At 40.9% G+C, this 27,971-nt stretch overlaps 1 protein-coding gene across 4 annotated transcripts in view; it reads right to left on the reverse strand.

The window, feature by feature from the left end:
* The window catches only part of USP34 (ubiquitin specific peptidase 34), a 239,468-nt gene that overhangs the window by 176,643 nt on the left and 34,854 nt on the right, over positions 1-27,971 (reverse strand). For all 4 annotated transcript variants that reach the window (XM_079792022.1, XM_079792020.1, XM_079792024.1 and 1 more), the window contains exons 3-6: positions 14,422-14,830; positions 12,765-12,815; positions 12,467-12,616; positions 3,441-3,508 (exon numbers count right to left, since the gene is read on the reverse strand). In XM_079792022.1, coding sequence (XP_079648148.1) covers positions 3,441-3,508; positions 12,467-12,616; positions 12,765-12,815; positions 14,422-14,830 — 678 coding nt within the window. The remainder of the gene's footprint in view (positions 1-3,440; positions 3,509-12,466; positions 12,617-12,764; positions 12,816-14,421; positions 14,831-27,971) is intronic.

Here is a 27,971-nt window from a genome sequence, read left to right on the forward strand (position 1 = left end):
ATTCCCTTCACCAGGAATCTAACCCAAAACCCTTTGGTTTGAGGGTCAATGCTTTAACTACTGAGCAATATGAACCAGGGCATGTACAACATCTTCTTTAACCAATCATCTATTGAAGGACAGTGTGGTTGTCTCCATATTTTGGCCACCATGAATAATGCTGCAATGAACACAGGTTGTACATACGTCTTTCCGAATAAATGTTATCAAATTTTTCGGGTAAATACCCAGAAGTGGGAATTCTAAGTCATACAGCAACCCTATTCTGAATTTTTCTTAGTAACCTTCAGACTGTTTTCCATAGTGGCTGTTTTACATTCTCACCAGCAGTGAAGGAGGGTTCCTTTTTCTCCATACCCTCTCCAACACTTGTCTCAGTGATAACAGCCATTCTAACAGGTGTGAGGTGGTATCTCATTGTAGTTTTGGTTTGCATTTCCCTAACAGCTAGTGAAATTGAGCATCTTTTCATGTATCTGTTGGCCACTTGTATGTCTTCTTGGGAGAAGTGTCTGTTCAGATCCTCTGCCCATTTTTCAATTGGATTCTTTGTTTGATGGCGAGTTGTATGATTTCTTTATATACTTTGGATATTAACCCCTCGTTAGAGCTGTTGTTTGCAAATACCTCCTCCATTATGGTTGGTTGCCTTTTTGTTTTGTTGGTGGTTTCTTTTGCTGTGCAGCTTTTCAGTTCGACATAGTCCATTCAATTATTTTTGCCTTTATGTCCTTGCGTTTGGGGTCAAATTCATAAAATTTTCTCTAAGACCAAGGTCCATATGTTTAATACCTATGTTTTTTTCTATGTAATTTACTGTTTCAGATCTTATATTTTGGTCTTTGATCCATTTTGAATTAACTTTTGTATATAGGGACAAACTGTAGCCTACTTTCATTCTTTTGCATGTAGCTTTCAAATTTTCCCAGTACCATTTACTGAAGAGACTTTTTCTCCATTGTATGTTTCTGGGCTACTTTGTCAAAAATTATCTGCCCATATACATGTGATTTTACTTCTGGCTTGTCAATTCTGTTCTATTAATTTGTGTGTCTATTTTTCTGACAAGGCCATGCTGTTTTGATTACTGTAGCTCTGTAATATAATTTGAAGTCAGGTAGTGTGATACCTTTAGCTTTGTTGTTTGTTTTTTTCTAAGGTTGCTCTGGCTATTTGGGATCTTTTGTGGTTCCATACAAATCTGATTATTTTTTTGTTCTATTTCTTTAAAAAGGTCACTGGGGCAGGGGTTTGGTGGAGGGGGCAAATGGGGGACATCTGTAACAGTGTCAATAATAAAATAATAAAAATAATAAATAAACTTAAAATGTCATTGAGATTTTGATGGGGAATGCATTAAATCTGCATATTGCTTTGGGTACTATAGACATTTTAACCATGTTGATTCTTCCAATCCATGAGCACTGGATATCTTTCAATTTCATAGTGTCTTTTTCAATATTTTTTTTTTAATTAAAATTTTTTTAAAATATATTTTTATTGAGTTCGGAGAGGAAGGGAGAGTGAGAGATAGAAACATCAATGATGAGAAAGAATCACTGATCAGCTGCCGCCTGCCTGTCCCCTACTGGGAATCTAGCTCTATAACCTAGGCATGTGCCCTTGACCAGAATCGAACCCAGGACCCTTCAGTCCACAGGCCGACGCTCTATCCACTAAGCCAAACCAGCTAAGGCTCAATCGCTTTTAATAAGCTTTTGTAGTTATCAGTATATAGGTCTTTCACATCTGTAAGTTTATTCCTGAGCATTTTATTCTTTTTGTTGCAAATGCAAAAGGAATTATGTGTTTTTCCATTTCTTTTTCTGAAATTTCATTATTAGTAATAGGACTGCAATGGATTTTTGTACAGATTTTGTATTCTGCAAATTTATTATGTTGTTTATTGTTTCGAATGGGTTTTTTGTTCTTTTAGGGTTTTCTATAAGAAGAACCACTTCATCTGCAAAAAGTGACACTTTTACTTCTTCATTCCCAATTTGGATGCCTTTTATTTCTTTCTCTTGCCTGATTGCTCTGGCTAGGACTTCCAGCACTGTTGAATAAAACTGGTAAAAGTGGACATCTCTGTCTTGTTCAAAGTAATCTTTTAAAAACCATTCTAACTCATCTGCTTAAAACCCTTCAATAGATTCCCATTGCTAAAATTAAATCCAAACTCCAACAATGGCTTGACAGTCCTGAATAATCTGTCCCTGCTTATCCAACCTCAAATCATAATTATACTCCCATATACACTATGCTCCACAGCAGTCTGCTTCTAGTCTCTTTAATATGTCATATTTTTTCCAACTTCAAAGCCTATGCTCTTACATTCCTTCTACCTGGAATATGTCCTAAGTATCATCTGATTAGATGATTCATGTTCTTCAGATGTCAACTTTAAGAAAGGCCTCATATTCCTTCTATATCATGTTTCCTTACTAGCGTAGCATTCATCACTATCTGTTTATTTTTCTGACACGTTCTCCAACAACTCAAACAGCAATGAAAAATTATTATACAACCAATTATTTGCGAATGAATGAAAAAAAGTATAAAGAACTTGTAATTATTACCAAGAAATACAATCTTAGAATTCTGAACAGTTCATACTCTTAAGTCTAATCAATACAATTCTTCTTTATCTTCTTCATATGTTTCCGTCCTAGGCTGAGACTTACAAAACTCAACTGTCACCTTCTCCTCCATGAGACTTACTCTATTCCTGTATCTAAAATTGTGACCCACCCTCTAGAACTCTCAATCCACCATTGCTGCTATTTTTCTCTAATACTAATCATTGTCTGATGAACTATGTCATTTATTTATTCATTTTGTGCATAGCTGCACACACAAAAAAATATTTTCTTCTGTTATATCCCCAGTGCTTAGAACATAACACTTAGCATATATTTGTTGACTGAATATAGTGGAATACCATGTAACCATTAGTAATCACTTTAATTCTTTTTACATACCATGTTTAAAAAGTTTGACAAAAAATGGCTTTAACCCTTTGCACTCGCTTGCTTTTTTCTTGATTCCTTTATTTTACTGGGGATTTAATTTTTTTAATACCCCAGATTTTACAAAGCGTGGCAGTAGAATAAAAAACTGGAGTTCTTTTCATACAAACTTATTTATTTGGATTTTTTTATATTTCAAATTATTGATACATTCAAAGAGTATAAAAAGAGCTGCTACCGATGCTAACCGTGTCAAGTCACACTAGACATCCGAGTGCAAAAGGTTAAAAGAAAACATTAAATATAAATTACATATGCATAAAAAAATACTACACACTGAATTGAGAATAAAAATTTTCTCTAAAGAATGTGAAAACAAAGGACTTTAAAACAATATGATTCTGTACTATATCATAAATTGTTTAAATGTACTACACTGATAATCAGGCAGAAAATATTTTATAAACGTACCTGATAACATAGGTCCTAAAAGGGATAATGTGCTGCATGACAGCGGGAATATGTAGCCATATTCTAATCTATAAAGAAACATAAAGATGGCATTAATGTATAATAAATATATGTATACATGTATATTTCACTTTAATTAAAAACAAGATCATTTAGAATTTTGTTGCATCTAAACTACATACATCTTATCTATTTTCAAAAGAATAACTAAGAAACAATATAATATACATTATCAAGTAATTAATTTAACCTATATACATTTTATATATGTTATAGGAGTTTGGATTTAATTTTATTTATATATATAAATATACACAAACATAAAATCAACCTGAAAAATTATTAGCTTCTTGCTGAAAAGGGACAACCACTTATCCAAGTAATATAGTAGCAAACCCAAATACTACAGAACTAAATTAGTTTTTTAATAAACCATCTCGAGAAACCAAGATGGCGGCATAGCTAAACATCTAAACTGCTGCCTCGCACAACAATTTCAAAACTACAACTAAAAGACAAAACATCTATCACCCAGAACCACGGGAAAGCTGGCTGAGGGGAAGTTCCACAACTAGAAGGAAAGAGAAAAGAGCATTGAGACGTGCACAAGCGCTGAAAAGCTAAGGTACGGAGGCACGCGAATCGGGCTGGTGGCGGGCGATTGGATGTGCTTTTTTCCAACCCGAAGGGAGATAATCTCCCGATTACTCTGAAATCCAGTTTCTGGGGAGACACTGGGGACCCAAACTCCTACGGGGAGAAACTGGACTGTCGGCCATCGGGTCGGAAAGTGAGGGTGAACTTTCTTGCAGAGCTGCGCCCAGCAATCATTGTTTACTTCGCTGGGGAGCAGGACGCAGGAACTTGGAAACAAGGAAACGAGAGAAGGCTGACTGGCAGCCATTGCTGTTTGCCACACCCTAGCCTAGTGACGCCCTGAGACTCCGCCCCGCACAATCTACAAACCCACCCAAGCTCCTGGCAGCGGCTTTTGCATATAAATGGCCTGCCCTATCGCAGCTTAACCAAACAAACTGCAGCTCCGGTCAGACAGCTCCAAAACCTCCAAACCCCAAGCAAAGAGGAGAAAACTGTAGTTCTCACTGTAGCTCCTGCTGGGTGGCCTCAGACAGTAGCTGACCTGCACCCTGAAACAACTGATCATTGTTTCTCTTACATCGATGTTTCTCTCTCTTCCTCCTTTCCTCTAAGATCAATGATAATATATACACTTTTTATGGAGTCACACATTGATTACAATATAAACAATCATTTATGAATTAAGCTTTTACTGTTACTATAGTCTAAGATATAAAATGTTTCCTTTTTCTGCACGATATTATAATCCATTTCTAAATCTAAAACGCTTACGTTATAGTTTTATTCTCTCATAATGGTTTAAATATAAGAATAAAAATCCTAAGCAAAGCATCTAACAAGAAACTATGATACTAAGCCTAGTTAAAGGATACAAATGAAAAACAAATTTGCAAATGCAGAATGTATGACTTCACTCTAATCTAATCAGATACCTACATAAGTCCTATAGCAAAAACTATACTAATGTTGAAATGTAAAAACTTTTCCTCCTAAGACCAGGAACAAAACAAGAATGCCTTCAATTCAACTTGAATTGATGGGCCTACACAGTGCAATTCGCAAGAGACTAAATAAAAGGAAAAATTAAAATCAAGATTACTTTGAGATGCTATCATTACATAAGTAGAAAAATCCAAAGTAATTTTCAGATAAATGTCTTTTGGAATTAACTACTTTAGGGCAAGATTGCTGCTTAAGAAGTTAATACAAATAAATCAATCAATATACATACATATGTACACATATATACACACTATATATATATATATATATATATATATATATATATATATATATATCCTCTATACCAGGAACAAAGAGTAATTACAGTTTTCAAAAATATTCTCTTTAAGAACCAAGATGATGACATAGGTAAATGCCTGTACTCGCCGCCTCCCACAACCACATCAAAATTACAACTAAAATATAGAATAACCATCATCCAGAACCACCTGAAAGCTGGCTGAATGAAGCCCTACAACTAGAGAAGTAAAGGAGAAAGCACACTGAAACTGGTAGAAGGGGAGGAGGTACTAAAACGGTGCCTCTTTTTTTATCTGGAGGGAGACCGTCTCTGCAGAGCAGAGGATCGTGGATTGGGGCTCAGTTACAAGGAATCTGGCTGGTGACCCAGCTGTTCATCTTAACCCTTTGCACTCGCTTGCTTTTTTCTCGATTCCTTTATTCTAATGCTAACCGTGTCGAGTCACACTCGACATCCGAGTGCAATTAAAAGGCCGCTACACGAACTGAACTTACAAGGTTCCACTTCTTCTTAGCTCCAGTGCCAGGGTGAGGCTCTGGGGAACCCAGATACATAAGAGGAGGAACTGGATTGTCTGGCATCAGGACACAAACGTAGGGGTATTCTCCCAGACCAAGGTGCTTCCAGGGGTCTTTGTTCCTGTGCAGGGACCTCCCAGGTCAGCAGAGCTGACTGGCAGTCATTTCTATTTGCTCTGCCCTGGTGATTCCCTGAGAGCCCACCCTATCCAATTTGCAGCCCCACCCAAACTGTGTGCAGCTGCTTTTGCATACAAATGAACTGTCCTTGCTCAGGCTTCAGACTTCACTAAAATCTCTCATATCTCTCAAGGTGCCCCAAACCTATCAATAAAAGGCCCAAGACCCAGCACCAGCACCAGCCTGCCTTGCTTCACAGCTGGGCCTTACCTAGGCACTTCCAAACCCAATACAAATAGGAGGAATCTGCATATCTCTCTGTAGCTCCTGCCAGGTGGCCTCAGGCAGTGGCTGATTTTGCACCTCCCCTGGAGACCCAATAGCCAGTGCGCCCAGTGGTCATCATCAGACCATACCAAATTACAGCTCTACACATCCATAAGCAACACACTCAAGGGGCAGACTCAGTGAGCACCAAAGCCCCAATGAAGCAAGTCCTGCTCCATAGAGGTGTCTCCTGCACAGCAGCTTTCCCACTGTAGTCGCAGCTGGTCCTCAGAGCCAATTGGCCTGGAGGTCAATTCCTCCCAGAGACACCAACAGCAATGAAGTCTCAACTACAACAAGACTGTACACAGCCCACAAAGGGGTGCAGAGTGCCCAGCTCAGGTAACTGGGGAGGCTAAGCCACTGGGCCCTATAGGACACCTACTACACAAGGCCACTCTATTACAGAAGACATAGCAGCTCTACCAAATACATATAAACAAACAGGGAAGCAGCCAAAATTCAGAGAGAAAAAAACATGTCACAAATGAAAGAAATGGAAGAGAGCAAACTGTTAGATACAGAGGTTCAAAACCACGGTTATAAAATTACTCAGGAATCTTCATGAGACTTTCAAGGGACTTAGTGAGACTTTCCAGGATCTTAGTGAGAATGCCAAAGACATGGAAAAGGAACAGTCAGAAATTAAGCATATACTGACTAAAATAAAGAATAATATACAGGGATTCAACAGTAGATAGAGGATTCTGAGAAACTAATCAATGATTTGAAATATGAGGAAGCAAAAACACAACCAATCAGAAGAGCAAAAAGAAAAAAAAGAATCCAAAAATATGAAAATAGTGACTTACAAGTCCAGGAAGCACAGAGTCCCAAACCAGAGGAACTCAAAGAGGGCCACACTAAGACACATCATAATTAAAATGCTAAGGGCTAAAAGACAAATAAAGAATCTTAAAAGCAACAAGAGAAAAACAGTTACCTACAAGGGAACACTAATTTCCCAACAAAAACTATGCATGCCAGAAGGGAGTGGCAAGAAATATGCAAAGTGATGATTAGCAAGGACCTACCACCACGATTACACTAACCTGCAAAGCTATCATTTAGACTTGAAGGTCAGATAAAAATCTTCACAGAAAAGAAAAGCTAAAGGAATTCATCACCACTAAACCAGTATTACATGAAATGTTGAAGGGTATTCTTTATGAAGAGGAAGAAGAATAAAAAGAAAAAGATAAAAAATATGAACAATAGAATGGCAATAAATATATATATATCAACAACTGAATCTAAAAATCAAAATAAATGGGTAAGAAATCTAATGAACAGAATAGAATCAGAGGCATGGAAATGGAACAGACTAACAATTCTAAGAGGGAAGAGGGGTGGGGAGGACAGGAAGAGATTAAACAAAGATCTTACATGCATTACCTATGGACACAGACAATAGGGTGGCAAAGGCCTGGGGTGGGGTAGGAACCGGGTGGAGAAGGAGGGTGGGGGGAGGGACATCTATAAAACTCTCAACTAATAAAGATTTAAAAATGTATATACATACATACACACACACACACACACACACATATATTCTCTTTACAACATCAAGAAATAGCATATGCCTATGAATAACCTAAGACATATGACACCTCTACATAGAAACAGAAATTATGAGAAATATTTAAGAACATGTTAATAGCCCTAGCCAGTTTGGCTCAGTGGATAGAGCATCGGCCTGCGGACTGAAGGGTCCCAGGTTCGATTCTGGCCAAGGGTACATGCCTGGGTTGCGGGCTCGATCCCCAAAAGGGGGCATGCAGGAGGCAGCCAATCAATGATCCTCTCTTATCATTGATGTTTCTAACTCTCTCTACCTCTTCCTTCCTCTCTGAAGTCAATAAAGAAATATATGTATTTTTTAAAAAGAACATGTTAATAAAAACACATTTGTCACAGTTACAGATTAGAAGACTCATATTACAAAAATGACAGTTCTCCCAAATTGATCTATAAATTCAATGCAAACAAAAAGTTTATGTATGAACTTTATGCTCTATTTCCAAGAACAGATAAAACATTCTTTAATAATGACAGAGAATGGGGATGTAATGTACAGCACAGTGACTATAGTTAATAATGTTGTATTTTGTATCTGAAAGTAGCCAAGAGAATAATAGTTCTTAAAAGTTCTCATCACAAGAAAAATAAACTTGTTAACTATGAATGATGTCAGATGTTAACTAGACTTTCTATGGTTATCATTTTGCAATATATACAAATATCAAGTCATTATGTTGTACACCTAAATTAATATAATGTTATATGTCAATTATACCTCAATTTTTAAAAAATGACAGATAAAACCTGCTTTACAAGATAGCAACCCTGCTCATAAAGCTCCAGAAATTAAGGTGGTATACAAATAACACAAGATTAAGCAATGGACTAATCGCAGTGATGGCGAACCTCTGACACGCGTGTCAGCAATGACACGCGTAGCCATTTCTGATGACACGCGGCCCAGCGGCCGCATGCCAAGGATGAAACATTTGCTGCTCCCGAGGATGAAACATTTGCGAAATAATGTTTTTTCCTCAAAGTGACACACTACCCGAGTTATGCTCAGTTTTTTGGCGAAGTTTGACACACCAAGCTCAAAAGGTTGCCCATCACTGGACTAATGGAATAAACTAGAAATACCAGAGCCATGCACATATAGGTTCCTAACTTATGGTAAAAACGATACTGTAGAAAAAAAGGAGAAACACTGCCTTTGCTATCTATAGTGTTAGACCAGTGGTTGTCTATTATCAAAAAGAAAATGTGCCATACACATAAAATAATTCCAGCTGACCTATAGATTAAAATGTGAAAGTAAAACAATCAAACTTCTAGAACACAGAAAAATATCTCATGATCTTAAGACTTTTCCAACCATAAATAAAACATTAACCATAAAATTTTTTAATAAATTACACAGTTTGATGGATAACTCTTGAGATAAGAGAATAAAAATCAGACTTCAGAGTGGAAGATATTAGCAATACATAGATGTCACACAAAAGACTAATATCCAAAACACATAAAGAAATCTCTACCTATCAATAAGAAACAGACAGACAATTTGATTTTTAAAACAGGTAAAAGATTGCCTGGCCGACGTGGCTCAGTGGTTGAGCTTTGACCTATGAACCAGGTCACGGTTCAATTCCCAGTCAGGGCATATGCCTGGGTTGCTGGCTGGATCCCCAGGGCGGGGAGGGGCATGCAGGAGGAAACCGATCAATGATTCTCTCTCAATTGATGTTTCTCTCTCTCCCTCTCCCTTCCTCTCTGAAATCAATAAAAATATATTTAAAAGAAAAGCAGGTAAAAGACTTACACAGTACTACTCAAAAAATATCCAAGTGGCTAATATGCCTCTGAAATGGTTGTTAATCTCATTAGTCATTAAAACCATGAGATATCTGCCCTAGCTGGTTTTGCTCAGTGGATAGTGTCAGCCTTCAGACTGAAGGGTCCCAGGTTCAATTCCAGTCAAGGGCGTATGCCCGGGTTGCGGAAAGATTCCCAGTAGGGGGTATGCAGGAGGCAACCGATCAATAATTCTCTCTCATCATTGATGCTTCTATCTTTCTCTCCCTCTCCCTTCCTCTCCGAAATCAATAAAAAGATATTAAAAACAAAACAAAAACACACACACAAGATATCTCCAACTGTATGCAAGAGCAACCTGGAGAGACTTTGACAGTTCAGGTCAGCATAGTACCTGCAGCTGCCACTCGCCTTTCCTATATCTCAGGACCTGGGCTTGGGAGCCTTCCACCTGGGTCCATGCAGGCGGATGTACTGAAACAACTTTTTGGTTTAGAGCTTTCACTTTTTTCTGTAGGTTGCCTCCATGTTTCCTGGCAGCGTCTGGTTTTAACTTACAGTATCCTGAGGATACCAGCTTGTTGCTGCCCCTATGAATAACCTAAGAATAAGGTAAAGTTTTAGAATAAGGTAAAGTTAGACGTTGAAAACAACCTGACCCTCTGGTTCCCTTTCCCATCAGATCTGAACAGATCCTGGTGGTCGTAAAAGGAGGAAAAGTAATAGTGAAGCTGGCCTCACAGTGCTTGTAGTCTGTGGGCTAGTTTCAAACAAAGTTGAAAAAACAACAACAAAAAACTACGAGATAGTACTATACCTTCCATCAGAAATCTTGTTCTTTCCCCATCTTGGTGGTAAATCTAGTAGCTCTACTAAGTACATGTTTAAAAATTCAGTAAATAGAAAAACTGTTCCCTGCTCCCCTATAATAGCAGAAAAGCAGGCAGTATTCTGCTAGTTTTGACAAAAAATGGAGAAATGAAAACTTGACAGAACTGTCAACCCACTCTCTTTGTCTAGTGTGGAGATACGTGAAAATGTATCCTACCTTAAGTTCTGATGATTAATAGTCCTTTTTAGTATTTTTGTAAAAGTAGTCTTAGGACTCAGAGTTCAGAAACTGTTACTGTCTATTGGATGTGTTGATATAACCCCTACAAGTTTGCATCTCTGATTACATCTCTTAATTTATTAAGCCTCATTTATACTTCTTAGTGAAATAAATCCCATGGCTCTAGTGGATTCTTTAATAAAAGGTAGTTTAGTATGTCTAAGATGACTAACGGAAGCAAAGAGCTAGTGCTGAGGTAGGATACTGTAAGTTAAAACCAAGCATAACTCACCCTGGATGTCAGTGGGGAAACACCTATGAGGACTCTACATTCTACTTCTCTAACCTGTGCTGCTTTTGCTGAAAACCTAAATGCCAACAAAAAGTAAGAAAACAACATACCCAAAGAAATTTGTTTTTCTCCTGTGACTGCAGCCATTACTAAGAATGGATCTATATAGTAGTGGAGTAATATTTGTGCAAAACTGAGAAATCTGCTAAACAGTCAGTGTTAGTTAAGAACTGCTGAAGCAAGTATTTGAGATTAAAATAAATGCATAGGCTGAGAATATTATCAGATTTGAACCTTAACTTGATAAAATAACAGTTTTGTTTCTATGCTGATAACTTCCCAGTTAAAAAAAAAAATCCCAGGCAAGAAAAGTTAAAATCAATTTTTTTGCATAGCTGCCTATCTTGTATTTCAGACTAGAGGCCCAGTGCACGAAATTCATGCACTGGGGGAGGGGGGGTTCCCTCAGCCTTGCCTGCACCCTCTCACAATCCAGGAGCCCTTGGGGATGTCCGACTGATGGCTTAGGCCCGCTCCCCCTGGACATCCTTAGCGCTGCTACAGAGTTGGGAGAGGCTCCCGCATTGTCAGTTGTGCTTGCCAGCCATGAGCCCAGCTTCTGGCTGAGCGGCACTCCCCCTGTGGGAGTACATTGACCACCAGGGGGCAGCTCCAGCGCTGAACATCTGCCCCCTGGTGGTCAGTGTGCATTATAGCGACCAGTTGTTCTGCCATTCGGTCTATTTGCATTTTAGCCGTTTATTATTTCAGATAAGAGGTAAATGGCTAAAGTTACCTATTCAACTTAAATTCACTAATTTATACAAATTTAATTTTATTATAATAAAGATTTTAAGAAGGCTTTAAAGATATAATCAAATAAGGTGGAGGTCACACAAGATTAGGGTAGACCTTAGTTCAATGACTGGTGTTCTTACAAGAAGAGGAAAATTTAGATACAGACACAGAGAGGAGAGAGCCATGAAAAGATGGAGGCAGAGATTGGAGTGATACATCTCTATTAAACTAAGGACCATCAAGGATTGCAAGCAACTACCAGATGCTGGGAGACAAGAACAGACACTTCTTAAGAACCTCCAAAAAAGGAACTAACTGCTGACACCTGATTTATGACTTCTAGTTTCCAGAATCATGAAAGAATAAATGTCTATTGTTTTACGTCACAGTTTGTAGTACCTTTGTCATGGCTGCCCTAAGAAACTGAAACAGTAGTATTCACCACAGAAGTGCTTTCTGGAATTTAATGAATTCTTTTTTAATTCTGGTTGTTAGTATAAGAAAGTAGTATACACATTAAATATGAGAGCTCTTGACCTTTTCTAAAAAATATATATATATACTGTAAGGAGGTTTCTGTACTCAATTTTTTTTAAATATAGCGGAAAAAAAGTTATTGTACATGCAAATCACTCAAAATCTTCCTTTTCTGGACATAAAATTCGTTATTAAAATCTAGACATTGTACTCAAAAGTAAACCAATTCCAAAGAATACTTACGTTAGATACAACTGTAATAAATGCATGTGCTATAAGAAATGGCAAAGTTTCAGGAGTTCCATATTCAAAGCAATCCTTCATGAGAGAAAGGCCGTTTTTCCCACAAAACAAACATACATAACGAAGCAAATGCAATGGTACTTCTACATCCTGAGGGAAAAAAGAAAATGTCATTACCAATACTATGAAAATACTGATAAGACATAAAAATAAACTCAAAAGACATAAATGGGGGAGGGGGGGGCCACAACCACAAAATTTTCCATAAAACCGAGAATGAAAATAGGCAAAAACTTACATTCATATCACAGAATGCCCCTAATATGTTGCTTTCTTGGGTTGATATATCCTGAGCAAAAAAAAAAGTAAATATAATTAGGTCACACTACTTAATGACAATCCTTACAAAATATAATTTTTTAAAGACTGATTTTATAAAAACTCAGATTTTGCGATTTCTTCTCATCATTAACAGTGGTATTCCTAATTGAAGCTAATATGATTGAGTTCTAAAGTATATGTTAACTCTTCTCCAAATAAATCTTTCTATACTATGTACTACTATGTACTATGTATTATGCCTTGTTAAAACAAAAATCTTTCCTTAAAGAATTGGAGTAATTCTTTTATACACACACACACACACACACACACACACACACACAGACACACCACACACACGTTTTTATTGATTTCAGAGAGGAAGGGAGGAGAGAGAGAAACATCAATGATGAGAATCATTAATCAACTGCCTCCCACACGCCCTCTACTTGGGATGGCATGTGACCTTGACCAGAATCAAACCCAGCGCTCTTCAGTACACAGGCTGACGCTCTATTCACTGAATTAACTGGCTAGGGCTAGAGTAATTCTTATAAAAACACTTAAAATGGGCCCTGATCAGTTTGGCTCAGTGGATAGAGCATCCGTCTGCAAACTGAAGGGTCCCGGGTTCGATTCCAGTCAAGGGCATATACCTTGGTTGTGGGCACATCCCCAGTAGGGGGTATGCAGAAGGCGGCTGATTGATGTTTCTCTCTCATCGATGTTTCTGACTCTCTATCCCTCTCCTTTCCTCTGTAAAAAAATCAATAAAATATATTTAAAAAACAAAACACTTAAAATGGTTTTGAAACTGTGTGCTTTGAAATTCTCTAAGTTTCATAATTTGCTTTCCATACATAAAATTAAAACTACCCAGAAGCACACTCATCCATTGTTGGTGAGAGCATAAGCTGGTAAGGCCTTGTTGGAGGACAATTTGGCAATATACATCAGCATTTAAAATGTACATTCCCTTTGATCCAGTTCATCATTTAGTCAATTATCCTAAACAACTAAAGAAAAGATTTGGTCCTAGCCAGTTTGTCTGTGGATAAAGCATCGGCCTGTGGACTGAAGGGTCCTGTGTTTGATTCCGGTCAATAGCACATGCCTGGGTTGTGGGCTCAATCCCCAGTGGGGGGCATGCAAGAGGCAGTCAATCAATGATTCTCATCATTGATGTTTCTATCTCTCTCTCCCTCTCCCCTCCTCTCCAAAACCAATAAAAAATGTTTAAAAAAAGATTTAGAAAATGTGTATGTAATTAGACTCACTGAAATTATTCATTTAACATCTCAGAATTAGTAACAACTTAAATATCAATAGGATGGCTAAATAAATGGTGGCATACCCATCCAGGATTTTTAAGCATCCTTCAAAAATAATAAGGTGAGCCGAAACCAGTTTGGCTTAGTGGATAGAGCGTTGGCGTGCGGATTCAAGGGTCCCGGGTTCAATATAAGTTATTACAGGAATAGACTAAAGAAAACTGGAATTATTTTTATAATAGTAATTTTTATAATTTTTTCATAATAACTATCTTTATATTTATTCATAACTTAGAAACTGACAACTACTAGTATGTACTAACAAAGTATTACTTAAAATTCACAATACCTATTTTTACATACCTCTATGGTAGGATGAGTGTTATGCTTATAAGCAGTATATAAGGGAAATTGAATTTGAAAAATTTTTGCCACACATAGTAAGAGTTTTTCCTTCTCATCTGTACTCCATAAACTAAAAGGATCAGAACTCTCCTCAGTCACATTACAAATTTTTGTAGAGTTGGATTTTTTTTCTATTGATTTTTGCCTTTCTGTACTTCCTTCATTACATTCTCTTTCTATATTCAGTGGTTCTTCTGCTTGATTACTCTCATCTTGCCACGTGGAATCTATGTTAATAGTAGTACAATGTTTACAAAGCTGGTCCCGGAGCACTTGAACTTGGGCAATCACTAAGTTAATAAGTGCACACACTACTTGGTTAAAAATCTCCAAATGCTTATATTCCTTGAAGCAGCATAAACATTGCCTGTAAGAGAAAAAAAATAATTAATTAATACTTCTTAGAGAAGTAACAATTACATATAACAATATAAAATTTTAAGCAAATACTAAAATACATTTTTCTAAATGGTTTTTATTTCCTCCTTCCTGATTAAATATCACCATAATATTTTTAGATAGCATCACACCAAAAACTGGTACTTTAGTTGATAAAAAGTCACCGTATTAAATTGACAGCTATGATCTTGATTTTATGTAGGTCACTTACCTGTCCTTCTACATAAAGAACTATTTAAGCATAAGAATTGTGGCATATATCTTTGATTCTCTAAGAACCAAGTACTCATTTTATGCTTAGTAAATACCAGGAAAAAGGCTATAATAACATGCCTTATTAGTAAAGCTGCTTATTTTATGTAAGTGGTTTTGTTGTCAATTTTAAAACTCACATTTTAAAATTAATAATTTGCAACCAAAGGACTTGTATGCATGCATATAAGCCTAACCAGTGGTCACAGACAACAGGAGGGTGGGGGCATGAGTGGAGGGGTGGTGGTTTGGGAAGGTAATGGAGGGATGAGGACAAATATGTAATACCTTAATCAATAAAGAAATTTAAAAAAAGAAATTAAAAAAAATAAAATTAAATTAATAATTTGCTTGAAGTCTACTTTGGAGGAGCATTCCTACCCTATTTGGTAGAGCAAGAGTTTAGGAACACACACACACACACACACACACACACACACACACACACACAAAACATCTATACTAATAATAGAGAAATATGCAAATTATCCATTACAGTGTCACGTCATGACCGGATCAGCAGGCTGCGTCCCCGCTCTCTGCTCAGGCAGCTGCAAGGCCCAGGGTAGAATAGGTACGATAGGAGGAGATGAGGAGAGGGATAGGAAGGCAGGCCTGCATGCAGACAGGCCGAGAGGAGAAACAGAAATACAGAAAAGGAACAAGAAAAAGACATAGGAATGGAAAAGGTAAGGAAACGGTGGGTTGCACGCGGGAGGAGGTGGCGACCGTGGTGCAGCAAGTGCGTACAGCGAGAGGCAGGGAGTAGCAGGGAGCCCCGCTCAGATGCGGAAGGAGGGCGGTGGCGGCCATTGGCGGGGAGGCACCCACGGGTCTGGGACGGAGTGGAGGATGGTCCGAGGCCTTCTGGGCGGAGGCGCTCCTACTTTGCAGTGGCCGCAGCCACCTAGCCTGGCCAGGTGTCCCTGGCAGGGAATCAGAGGATGGCGGTGGGGAGGCCGGGAAAGGAGGGGCAGCAAACACCTGGCCGGGGCTGAGCCAGGGGCTGGGGGTTAACGCCACCCCCCCAACCCCCGAACAGAAGCTTTAAGAAGGGAGAGAGGGAGGGAAGAACTTTATAAAGGAGTCAGTAGAGAGCAGAGTTAAAGAAGAAAAGAGGACGTAGCCGAAACCGGTTTGGCTCAGTGGATAGAGCATCGGCCTGCAGACTGAAGGGTCCCAGGTTTGATTCCGGTCAAGGGCATGTACCTTGGTTGCGGGCACATCCCCAGTAGGGGGTTTGCAGGAGGCAGCTGATCGATGTTTCTCTCTCATCGATGTTTCTAACTCTCTATCCCTCTCCCTTCCTCTCTGTAAAAAATCAATAAAATATATTTTTTTAAAAAGGAAAGAGGATGTATGAGTGAACTGTAGGAGCTATAATGAAAATCAAGTATAGTTGTGTACTGGGGACAGATTTTAAAAGTAGGAGTCAGAAAAGAAAAAAGATAAATGATAGTGAATAATTAGGCAGGTAGATAGATATTAAAACAGTGGATGTAAGTAGAGAAGAATGTATGGGAAAGGTAGGATGAGAGAGAAAGAGGGAGGGAAGAAAAGTTTTAAAGGGGAGCTGGTAGAGCTTAAAAGGAGAATGGGAAGCAAGAAATGGGGGAGAAAGCAAAGCAGGTCCGAGGGAGGAAGTGAAGAAAAAATTAAGGAGGGAAGGAAGGAAAAGGGGAGAGAGAGAAGGGGTAAAAATAAAGGAAAGAAGGAATGTAGGGAGGGAGGGAGGATAGGAGAAAGATGGGAAGAAGGATGATGGAACAGAAGTAGGAAATAAGGAGGAAAGAAAAGTTTATAAATGATGAGTCAGTAGGAAAAAGTATTACATAAAGGAGAAAGAAAAATTGTGTGAGAGGGAGAAGCCAATAAGGAAGTCAAATACAACTGTGTGTGAAGGGGATAAGATTTTTTTAAAAAAATGTTAATAGGGGCGACCAGGCTGGCAAAGGAGGGCAGTTAGGGGTGACCAGGCTGGCAGGGCAGTTAGAGAGATCAGACCAACAGGGAAGGGCAGTTAGGGGGATCAAGCAGGCAGGCAGAGTGGTTAGGGCAGGCAGGCAGGTGAGCAGTTAGGAGCCAGACGTCCTGGATTGCAAGAGGGATGTCCAACTGCCAGTTTAGGACCGTGCAGGATTGGGCCTAAACTGGCAGTTGGACATCCCCCGAAGGCTCCCAGATTGGAGAGGGTGCAGGTCAGGCTGAGGGACGCCCCCCCCCACCCGGCATGAATTTTGTGCACCGGGCCTCTAGTATAAAATAAAAATAAATGTAAACAATGAGTCAGTAATTAATATACACAAATCTAATTTTCTTAGACAAGTTTAGTTAGTAGCACAATGCCTAGCATATTGTAAATAATCAAAGGGGTCTGTTGAATCAACAAGTAAGTGATACACAAGTAACAGGTTATAATAATTGCATCCAATAATGAATGACAGTTAAGTAACTATTATAATTTTCACGTAGTTATATTATCAAAACATCTATATTGTAGTCCAAATAGATCACCAACTCCTTGTATGACCATGTAGAAATAATCGCATTTCTCCAGTTGTGGCAGATTTAAAGTATGGCCACATACTCTTCCCTTTAAAGAGTTAAGGCCAATTTTCCTCCCCTTGAATATGGACCAGATTTAGTAACTGCCTTCTTCTAATGAATGGAATGTGGCAGAAATAACAGTGTTTGACATCTGAGAGTAGATCATGAAAGACACTGACACTTCTGCCTTGCTCTCTTTTGGATCACTCACTCTGGGGGAAGCCAGCTATCATGTTTTAAGACACTCAAGGAGAAAAGAGGTCCACATAAGAAAAAAACTGAGGTCTCACACTAACAACAGGTAACAACTTGCCAATAATGGAAGTGAGCCCATTTGGAATATACTCCAGGCCCACACAAGGTTGAGATGACTAACCTGACCAACATCTTGAGTGTAACTTTATGAGAAATCCAAGCCAGATCTGACTAGCTAAATCCACTCCCAAACTCCTATCCATAGAAACTGTGAGGATAATAAATGTTTATTATTGCCTTAAAACACTACTTTTGGAGTAATCTATTACACAGAAAAAGCTAAATGATACATCATGCCTATTTTATCAGTAGCAAATGAAAGGGATTTTACTTCTAAGGCCTCCTCCAGTTTTAAAATTCTATAACATTGCAATTTATATAAGAAGAAAATTAAGTTATTTCCTGACAAATAGCTTCTTCCTTTAGGTTTAGGAAAACCAACTTCAAAGAGAAGGATCATACCTCTGAATACTTTTCTTTTTTCTTAAATATATTTTATTGATTTTGTACAGAGAGGAAGGGAGAGGGATAGAGAGTTAGAATCATCGATGAGAGAGAAACATCGATCAGCTGCCTCCTGCACACCCCCCACTGGGGATGTGCCCGCAACCCAGGTACATGCCCTTGACCGGAATCGAACCTGGGACCCTTCAGTCCGCAGGCCGATGCTCTATCCACTGAGCCAAACCGGTTTCGGCTGAATACTTTTCTTTTGTGAAAATACTCTAAACTGCCCTCCCCACAAAAAAACCTTGAAGTCAGATTTGGATTAAGAAAGCCAAAAAGCCAGTCAATTTTACTTTAAAAATTCATTGTCAGGAAATAAGCATTAAACTGCTTGACTAGGGAATCAATCTTAAAAAACAAAAATGAGGCCAGCCAGTGTGGCTCAGTGGCTGAGGACAAACCCAGGAACAAGGTCACAGTTCAATTGCCAGTCAGGGCACATTCCCTAGGTTGCGAGCTCGATCCCCAGTGGAGGATGTGCAGAAGGCAGCCAATCAATGATTCTTTCTCATCACTGGTGTTTCTCTCTCCTCCCCCCCCCCCCCCATCCCGCCCCGCTTCCTCTCTAAAATCAGCAAATATACATATACTAGATGCCGGCTGCACGAACATTCGTGCACTCGGTAGGGGGAGTCCCTTAGCCCAGCCTGTGCCCTCTCACAGAGGGATCCCTCTCACAGTCTGGGAGCCCTTGCTCCTTACCACCCTCCTGCTTGCTGCCCCCTAGCGCTGTCTTGGAGGTGGGAGAAAGCTCCTGCCACCGCAGCTGCCTGGCTTCTGGCTGAGCGGTGCTCCCCCTGTGGGAGCACAATGACCATCAGGGGGCAGCTCCTGCGTTCAGCATCTGCCCCCTGGTGGTCAGTGCACATCATAGCTACTGGTCATTCCACTGTTCAATTCGCATATTACCCTTCTATTATATAGGATATATGTTTAAATGATATATGAACAAAGTAATGGGAAGCTGGATCAAGGTCCTTACAGACCTAAAATATACAAGTTCCAGGAGAGCTGAGTCTAAGATACACACACACACCTCTCTAAAATTATCATATATTACATAAATTATATGTTTTACTCTATTATACTCAATTCTGAGTAGTCTAGGTATTTGGATTCTCAATACAGCATTGCATTTCTCCATATATCTACACCCACAGCAAAAAGAGAAACGGTGTTTTTAAAAATATCACTTTCAGTTAAGCCCAGCTTGGTTTTGATTTTACACACTAGATACAGTAAAAATACATACATATATATACATATATGTACACACACACACACATTATATATATATATATATATATATATATATATATATATATATATATAATGGAAAAGAGGATAGCAACAAATTCTGGATGCTTACAAAAGGTGGTAACAGTAAATAACTTAAGAGTGGAAGAAATAAACTTGAAAGGGGCTAAAGAAGAATGTACCAGCAAAAAGAAAAATCTATCCCAGAGAAGACTGGAAAAGTTCAAGACTGAAGAGTACCAGGTACCTCTGAAGACAGAGATGAAACATGAATCAGAAAAGAAGACAGTTAAAACTGAATAAAAGGGACAATTAAACCTGCAGGTTCCCATCCCAGCCAGGATATTGGTCCAACTTGCCCCAGAGAAACTAATTTTTCCTGCACATAAAAGTGAACAAGATAAACTCAGGAATACCAGATACTGAAGAAGGCAGGCATGATACAAGAAATTGAAAGCAAGAAAATTAAATGAAACAAATGACTGAGTGGTGAACCTCTTCAAGTACAGTCCCTGCTCAACAGCCAGACTAACACATCTCAAGACCAAAGACTTAAAGATATTTCTCTTAGAAAATGTGAACAATATAAAAGTCCATTTATTCATACTAATAAAGTCTGCTCACCATTTTACCATCCTATCTAATAAAGATGGAATATGCAAATTGACCATCACTTCACAACAAAGATGGTGGCACCCACAGCCAATAAGGAGGGAATATGCAAATTGACACGACAGAGATGCCGGCAGCCAGGCTGGGACGCTTGCATTGTTGCCATGGCGACGACACAGGTGTTCCACCCCACCCTGGGCGCTCAGGGACTCTGGGCAGCGTGCGAAGGCAGAAGGTGGCTCTGGGCCTGAGCGAAGGCCCAGATCGTAGGAGCCGGCAGCCAGGGGAAGGAAGTCGTATTGCACGAATCTTCGTGCATCGGGTCTCTAGTCATACAATATAGGCCAACATCTGAGAGGTACCATTCACACAGAACTTCCAAACCATCTCTCGGTGCCCTCTCACTTTTTAATGTTTTTATTGATTTTTTTTTTTTTTTAGGCAAAGGAAGACATGGAAACATCAATGATGAGAATCACTCATTGGCTGCATCCTGCACGCCCCCTACTGGGGATCAAGCCCACAACCTGGGCATGTGCCCTGCCCAGGAATCGAACCGGTGACCTCTTGGCTCAAGCAAGGGTCAGTGTTCAACCAATGAAGCACACCAGCCAGGCTTTCAGTGCCCTCTCTTAACCATGAAAGGACAGAAAAGGATAATAACGTTTTCCAGGAAAAGCTTCATAACCAAAGGTAGATCAAAACAAACAGTAAAAAGAAATTCTGCCCAGTTGCTGTGGCTCCGTGGCTGAGCATTGACCTAGGAACCAGGAGGTCATGATTTGATTCCCGGTCAAGGCACATGCCCAGATTACAGGCTTGATCCCCAGTGCAGGCGGCAGCAGATCAATGATTTCCTTTCATAGTGATATTTCTATCTCTCTCTCCCTCTCCCTTACTCTCTGAAATCAATAAAAATATTTTTTTTTAATTTCAAAGGAAGTTAAAACACAGAAAGAAAAAAAGATAAATAAAAGGTTTTAATTAATTTATATCCTCAGAGACATAAAAGATAAAGGGTTGCTGAAACAAAAGATTAATAAATGCATTCAAATTACAAAATAGAGCCCTTTAATGTGTACAAATATATTACATACCAGAGGCCCGGTGCACGAAATTCGTGCACGGAGGGGGGTTGTCCCTCAGTCCAGCCTGTACCCTCTCCAATCTGGGAACCCTCGAGGGATGTCCGACTGCCCGTTTAGGCCCGATCCCGGTGGGCAGTCGGATCCCTAAACGGGCAGTCGGACATCCCTCTCACAATCCAGGACTGCTGGCTCCCAACTGCTTGCCTGCCTGCCTTCCTGATTGCCCCTAACCGCTTCTGCCTGCCAGCCTGATCACTCCCTAACCACTCTGCTGCCAGCCTGTTTGCCCCCAACTTCCCTCCTCTGCTGGCCTGGTTACCCCTAACTGCCCTCTCCTGCAGGGTTGATCACCTCCAACTGCCCTCCCTTGCAGGCTTCGTCCCTCTCAACTGCCCTCCCTTGCAGGCCGGGTGCCTCCCAACTGCCCTCTCCTGCTGGCCATCTTGTAGTGGCCATCTTGTGTCCACATGGGGGCAGGATCTTTGACCACATGGGGGCAGACATATTGTGTGTTGCAGTGATGATCAATCTGCATATTACTCTTTTATTAGGTAGGATAGAGGCCTGGTACAGGGGTGGGGGCCAGCTGGTTTGCCCTGAAGGGTGTCCCTGATCAGGGTGGGGTTCCCTTGGGGCGTGGGGCGGCCTGAGCGAGGGGCCTGTGGTGGTTTGCAGGCAGGCCACGCCCCCTGGCAACGCAAGCGGAGGCCCTGGTATCTGGAATTTATTTTCCTTCTACAATTGAAACTTTGTAGCCTGGAGCAGAGCCAAGCCTGGGGCTCCCTCCGAGGCCCGCAGCCATTTGTGTTGGGGTTATAATTGAAACTTTGTTGCCTTAAGGGGTGGGCCCGGCCAGGGTGTGTGGAAAGCTTTGCTTCCCCTGTTGCCGGCGGCAACCCTGGCCTGCTCTCTCAAGCTCCATTCTGCGGCCATTTGTTTGAATTTGTTTACCTTCTATAATTGAAACTTTGTAGCTTGAGTGGAGGCTTAGGCCTGGCAAGGGCAGGCAGAAAGCTTGGCTTCCTCTGTTACCTAGGAAACCTTGCTCTCTGTGGCTGTAGCCATCTTGGTTTGGGTTAATTTGCATACTCGCGCTGAATGAATGGTGGGCGTGGCTTGTGGGTGTGGCTTATGCGTGTGTCGGAGGTATGGTCAATTTGCATATTTGTCTATTATTAGACTATTATTAGATAGGACTAGAGAGTCAATGCACGAATTCGTGCAAGAGTAGGCCTTCCTTCCCCCAGCTTCCAGCACCGGCTTCCCTCCGGCACCCTGGACTCGGGCTTCCCTCAGAGCCCCAGCTTCATCCAGAAGGTCGTCCGGTCTAATTAGCGTATTATGCTTTTATTATTATGGATATCTTTTGCACATACAACATTCACAATTTAAAAACAAATTAAAATTACAGCAATTTCTAAAATTCAACACAAAGTTCAGAAAGTAAAACTAAAAAATTCTTTGAAAGTCGACAAAGAAAGATAACGGGAAGAACAGGAAGGAAAAGCGGTATAATCAGCTGACTAATATAATTCCAAGAAGACACAGTAAAAAATCTAGAGGTGAGGATTTATGAGGTTCTTTTAATTTCAGAACTTAAAAGCTCTCCAAAACACATATCATGAAATTTCTGAAATCAAGAAGAGGCAAAGATCCTAAAAGCTTTCAGGGAGAGTGAAGAATGACCAGGAAAAGCTCAGAAATAAAAATAGCTAGTACTTCTCCAAAGCAATACTGGAAGCTAGAATACAATGCAGCAATATTTTCAAAGTCCTGACAGAAAACAATTTTCCATCTAGAATTCTGTATTCAACAAGTTATCAATAAAAATAAGGGTAAAACAGACATTTTTAAGCCGTGAAAGCTCTAAAAAAAACACATTTGTTTCCCAGGCACTCTTTCTCAGAAAAAACAAAGCATAGAAGTAAACCAACAGAGATGACAACATGGAATCCCAGAAAATGGAGATCCAGTACAACAGTAAAGAAAAGCAAATGAAATTTCAAAGGGGATATGAAGAGAAGAAAGCTGTTTAGCAATCCTAGTAAGAAATCAATACACATTGGAATAGGAAAGGCCAAAGAAGATTAGGGAGAAGAGAGCAGAGAAAAGAAAATAGATCATTTAGTGATTTGTAAAAATTAGTACTAAGAAAAGTTGGTGTGGAAGAATTAGTGATCCACACCTAAAAAATTAATCAAATGAAAAAACCAGTAAATTCTAGGAAACCAAAAAATGACAATGACAGATAAATAAGAATTTATATCATGTTAAGATATAAAATGAACCTAAGAACCATGATTGGCTCCTCACTGAACAGTATTTTTATTTTTTTAACTACCCTAAGAACTAGTATAACTTTATTGGAAGGATAAGAAGAGTAACCTCTTTATATACCATAAAAAGAAATATCATAGATTATGCCTAAAATTGATAGATGAAATCATACCAAAATATTTTAGAATATATAGGTTAATATCAAAACCAACATCTGAAAGAGTTGAAAATAGAAATGCAGCTGAGGAAATCGGAAAACACTGACTTTTTTTAAATGGCAGGTTTTTCCGATCAATTTAAACTCTATACATTTATACACCAACTACTTTGCATTTATATACCATATTATTTACACCCTTCCACTATCTGAGCTTATGTTATTTCTTCCCAATCCTACCCCTATTTTTACCAGCATAAGACTATTTAGCTAAGAGTTATATTCTGCCCACCTAGGTGGAGTATGCTTACATTTAAAAATGTGTAATGAGCCCTAGCTGGTTTGACTCAGTGGACAAAGGGTCAGCCTGCGGGTTGAAGGGTCTGGGGTTTGATTCCCACCAAGGGCACATGTCCAGGTTGCAGGCTTGATCCCCACGGGGGGTGAGCAGGAGGCAGCCAATTAATGATTCCCTCTCATCATTGATGTTTCTACCTCTCTTCCTCCTCCTTCCTCTCTGAAATCAATAAAAGATACGTGTGTTTTTAATGTGCAATAAAAACTTCTAAATGCCTACCATAAAATACATAGCTTCAATAATTAAATAATAGTAATTAAATACTCATAAGAAACCTACATATCAAAATTAAATTATTTTTAACCTGCATTCTATAATTTCATCTAACAACAAATATTCTAATGGATACCCCTGGCCGGCAGCTCAGTTTATTGGAGTACTGTCCCATGCACCAAAAGTTTGCAGGTTCAAATCCTGCTCAGGGCACATGCCTAGGTTGTATGTTCAATCCCCAGTCAGGCACATGAGAGAGGTAGCCAATCAATGTTTCTTTCTCACATAAATGGTTCTTTCCCTTTCTCTCTCTCTCTCTCTCTCTCTCTCTTTCCCTCCCTCCCTCCCTCCCTCCCTCCCTCCCTCCCTCCCTCCCTCCCTAAAAATTAATAAAAACATCTACTTGGATGAGCATTAAAAAATTTAGTTTGATTTAACCTATATCCCACCTAATAAAAAGGTAATATGCAAATTGACGATACCATCTACACACCCACAATCCATGCCCACAAGCCACGCCCACAAGCCAATCAGAGCAAGTATGCAAATTAACCCAAGATGGCTACAGCCACAGAGAGCAAGGTTTCCCAGATAACAGAGCAAGCCAAGCTTTCCGCAAGCTGTTGCAGGCCTAAGCCTCCACTCAAGCTACAAAGTTTCAATTATAGAAGGTAAACAAATTCAAACAGAAATGGCGGCAGAACGGAGCTTGAGAGAGCAAGCCAGGGCTGCCGGCGGCAACAGGGGAAGCAAAGCTTTCTGAACACCCTGTCCGGGCCCAGCCTCTGCTTAAGGCTACAAAGTTTCAATTGTAGAAGGTGAATTAACTACCACAGGAATGGCTGCCGGTCGCGGAGGGAGCAGCAGGCTTGGCTCTGCTCCAGGCTACAAAGTTTCAATTGTAGAAGGAAAATAAATTCCAGACACCAGGGCCTCTGCTTGGGTTGCCAGGGGGCGTGGCTGGCCTGCAAACCACCACAGGCCTCTCACTCAGGCCGCCCCATGCCCCAAGGTAACCCCCACCCTGATTTGGGACACCCTTCAGGGCAAACCAGCTGGCCCCCACTCCTGCACCAGGCCTCTATCCTATCTAATAAGAGTAATATGCAGATTGACCATCACTCCAACACAATATGTCTGCCCCCATGTGGTCAAAGATCCTGCCCCCATGTGGACACAAGATGGCCACCACAAGATGGCCAGCAGGAGAGGGCAGTGGGGAGGCACCCGGCCTGCAAGGGAGGGCAGTTGAGAGGGACCAGGCCTGCAATGGAGGGCAGTTGGAGGTGATCAACCCTGCAGGAGAGGGCAGTTAGGGGTGACCAGGCCAGCAGAGGAGGGAAGTTGGGGGCAAACAGGCTGGCAGGGGAGCAGTTAAGCATCAACCAGGCTGGCTGCGGAGTGGTTAGGGGGTGATCAGGCTGGCAGGCAGAAGCGGTTAGGGGCAATCAGGAAGGCAGGCAGGCAAGCAGTTGGGAGCCAGCAGTCCTGGATTGTGAGAGGGATGTCCGACTGCCCAGTGGGATCGGGCCTAAACAGGTAGTTGGACATCCCTTGAGGGGTCCCAGATTGGAGAGGGTACAGGCTGGGCTGAGGGACAACCCCCCTCCGTGCATGAATTTCGTGCACCGGGCTTCTAGTTATATATATAAAAGGCCAATCTGCAAAGTGTCCCCTTGGGAGTTTGACTTCTTGCTATAACGTGCACTGACCACCAGGGGGCAGCGCGGAACGAAGGAAGGCCCCAGCCGGCAGCCAGAAGGCCCCAATCAGCCCTGATTGCCAGCCAGGCCTAGGGACCCTTCCTGTGCACGATTTTCGTGCACCAAGCCCCTAGTTTAAAAATAAAAACAATGGATCTAACATTTTCCCTGGCCTGCTACAGCTGAATACATGCAAGTACTATTGATCCACAGAAGTCAACCTCAACAAAAATTGTTTTATTTATAAACTAACTAGGGACCTGTTGCAGGAATATTTCCTGCAAGACTTCTGGTGGGCTTCCATCCTGCCACAGCCACCTCTCCTGCCCCCCCCCCCCACCTCTCCCGCTGGGGCGGGCAGGGCAGGGTGGGCAGAACGGGCGGGGCGCCTCCCACCCACCCATCCCGCCCACCCAACCCAGCCCGCTGCCACCTCCGCCTCTGCTGCCGCGCGGGGGACACAGTTGCTACTGCTGCAAGCCTTACCCCACACTCCTGACCCTCTGCGTCCACTGACGCAGCTGCCTCTGTGGCCGTGCGCTGCCACTGCCTCCTCCGCCACATGCACTGCTGCTGCGCGCCCCATCCCGCCCACCCGCCCCGCCACGTGCCGCCCGCCTCTCCACAACATGCCCCGCCCACAGCCACCATCGCATCCGAGGCCACCTCAGCCTCGCACACCACCTGCCACGCCCCGCCCACTGCCACCACCGCCTCCGAGGCCACCGCGGCCACGCACTGCCCACTGCCACCACCGCCTCAGAGACCACCATGGCCGCATGCTCCACAGCCGTGCCGCTGCCCACCCGCACAGCCGCCTTGCTTTCTACATTCTTCACTCCTCCCTCCCTCAATGTATGCAAATTAACCGCCATCTTGTTCGCTCTGATTGGCTGTGGGCATAGCGAAGGTACGGTCAATTTGCATATTACTGTTTAATTAGATAGGATTTCTGAAAAACACTATTTTAAACAGTCAATATCAATATCCCACTGGTCAAATTTTGTAATGCCAAAATAAAAGGCAGAGCCTTAAGCAGTGAACACACATTAACCTCTGCAAAAGCAACAGCTTCTAAACTGTTTAAAAAATAAAGTTTAGCCCAGCCGGTGTATTTCAGTGGTTGAGCACTGACCCATAAACAAAAAGGTCACTGGTTGGATTCCCAGTCAGGGCATATGCCCAAGGTGGGAGCCTGATCCTCAGTGGGGGGCCAAGAAGGAGGCAGCTAATGTTTCTTTTTTCATTGATGTTTCTATCTCTCTTCTCCTTTCCTGTCTAAAAATCAATAAAGACATATTATATTAAATAAAATGAAAAATAAGTTTATGAGAACAATGAAAAATAAAAGCAGTAGCCTCAAACACTTATTAAGCACAAATGACAGGTACGAATGTTATAATTTTTACTAGAGACCCGATGCTCGAAATTCGTGCAAAAGCAGGCCTTCGCAGCCCTGGCTGCCTCAGCCCTCACAGCCCCAGCTTCGTCCAGAAGGTCGTCTGGAAGGTCATCTGGACAGTAGTTCTGCTGCTCGGCTGATTTGCATATTATGCTTTCATTATTATAGATACTGAAAATATAAAGATCTGACAGAACCTCATCTTATCTAGGACCCAGAATTCTTAACTATTTCAAAATTTCTCTTCTAAAAGTAGGTAAGTAGGAAACAACAAAGAGCTCTGACTGCCTGCTAAGGAAAATAAAGTTTACAAGATATAAACCTAAGCCTATTTTATAATAAGCGTTGAACAAGTAAAAAAAACTAGCAACACTTCCAACTTGAAGGATTATGCTTATGTTATCAACGCATTTGTCAACCATGATATTCCTTTCAGACCCTGGCATGCTCTTTTGTATATTCAATTTATTCCCGTAATCTG

This window comes from Cnephaeus nilssonii (genome assembly GCF_951640355.1).
Source record: "Cnephaeus nilssonii genome assembly, chromosome: 15".
NCBI lineage: Eukaryota > Metazoa > Chordata > Mammalia > Chiroptera > Vespertilionidae > Cnephaeus > Cnephaeus nilssonii.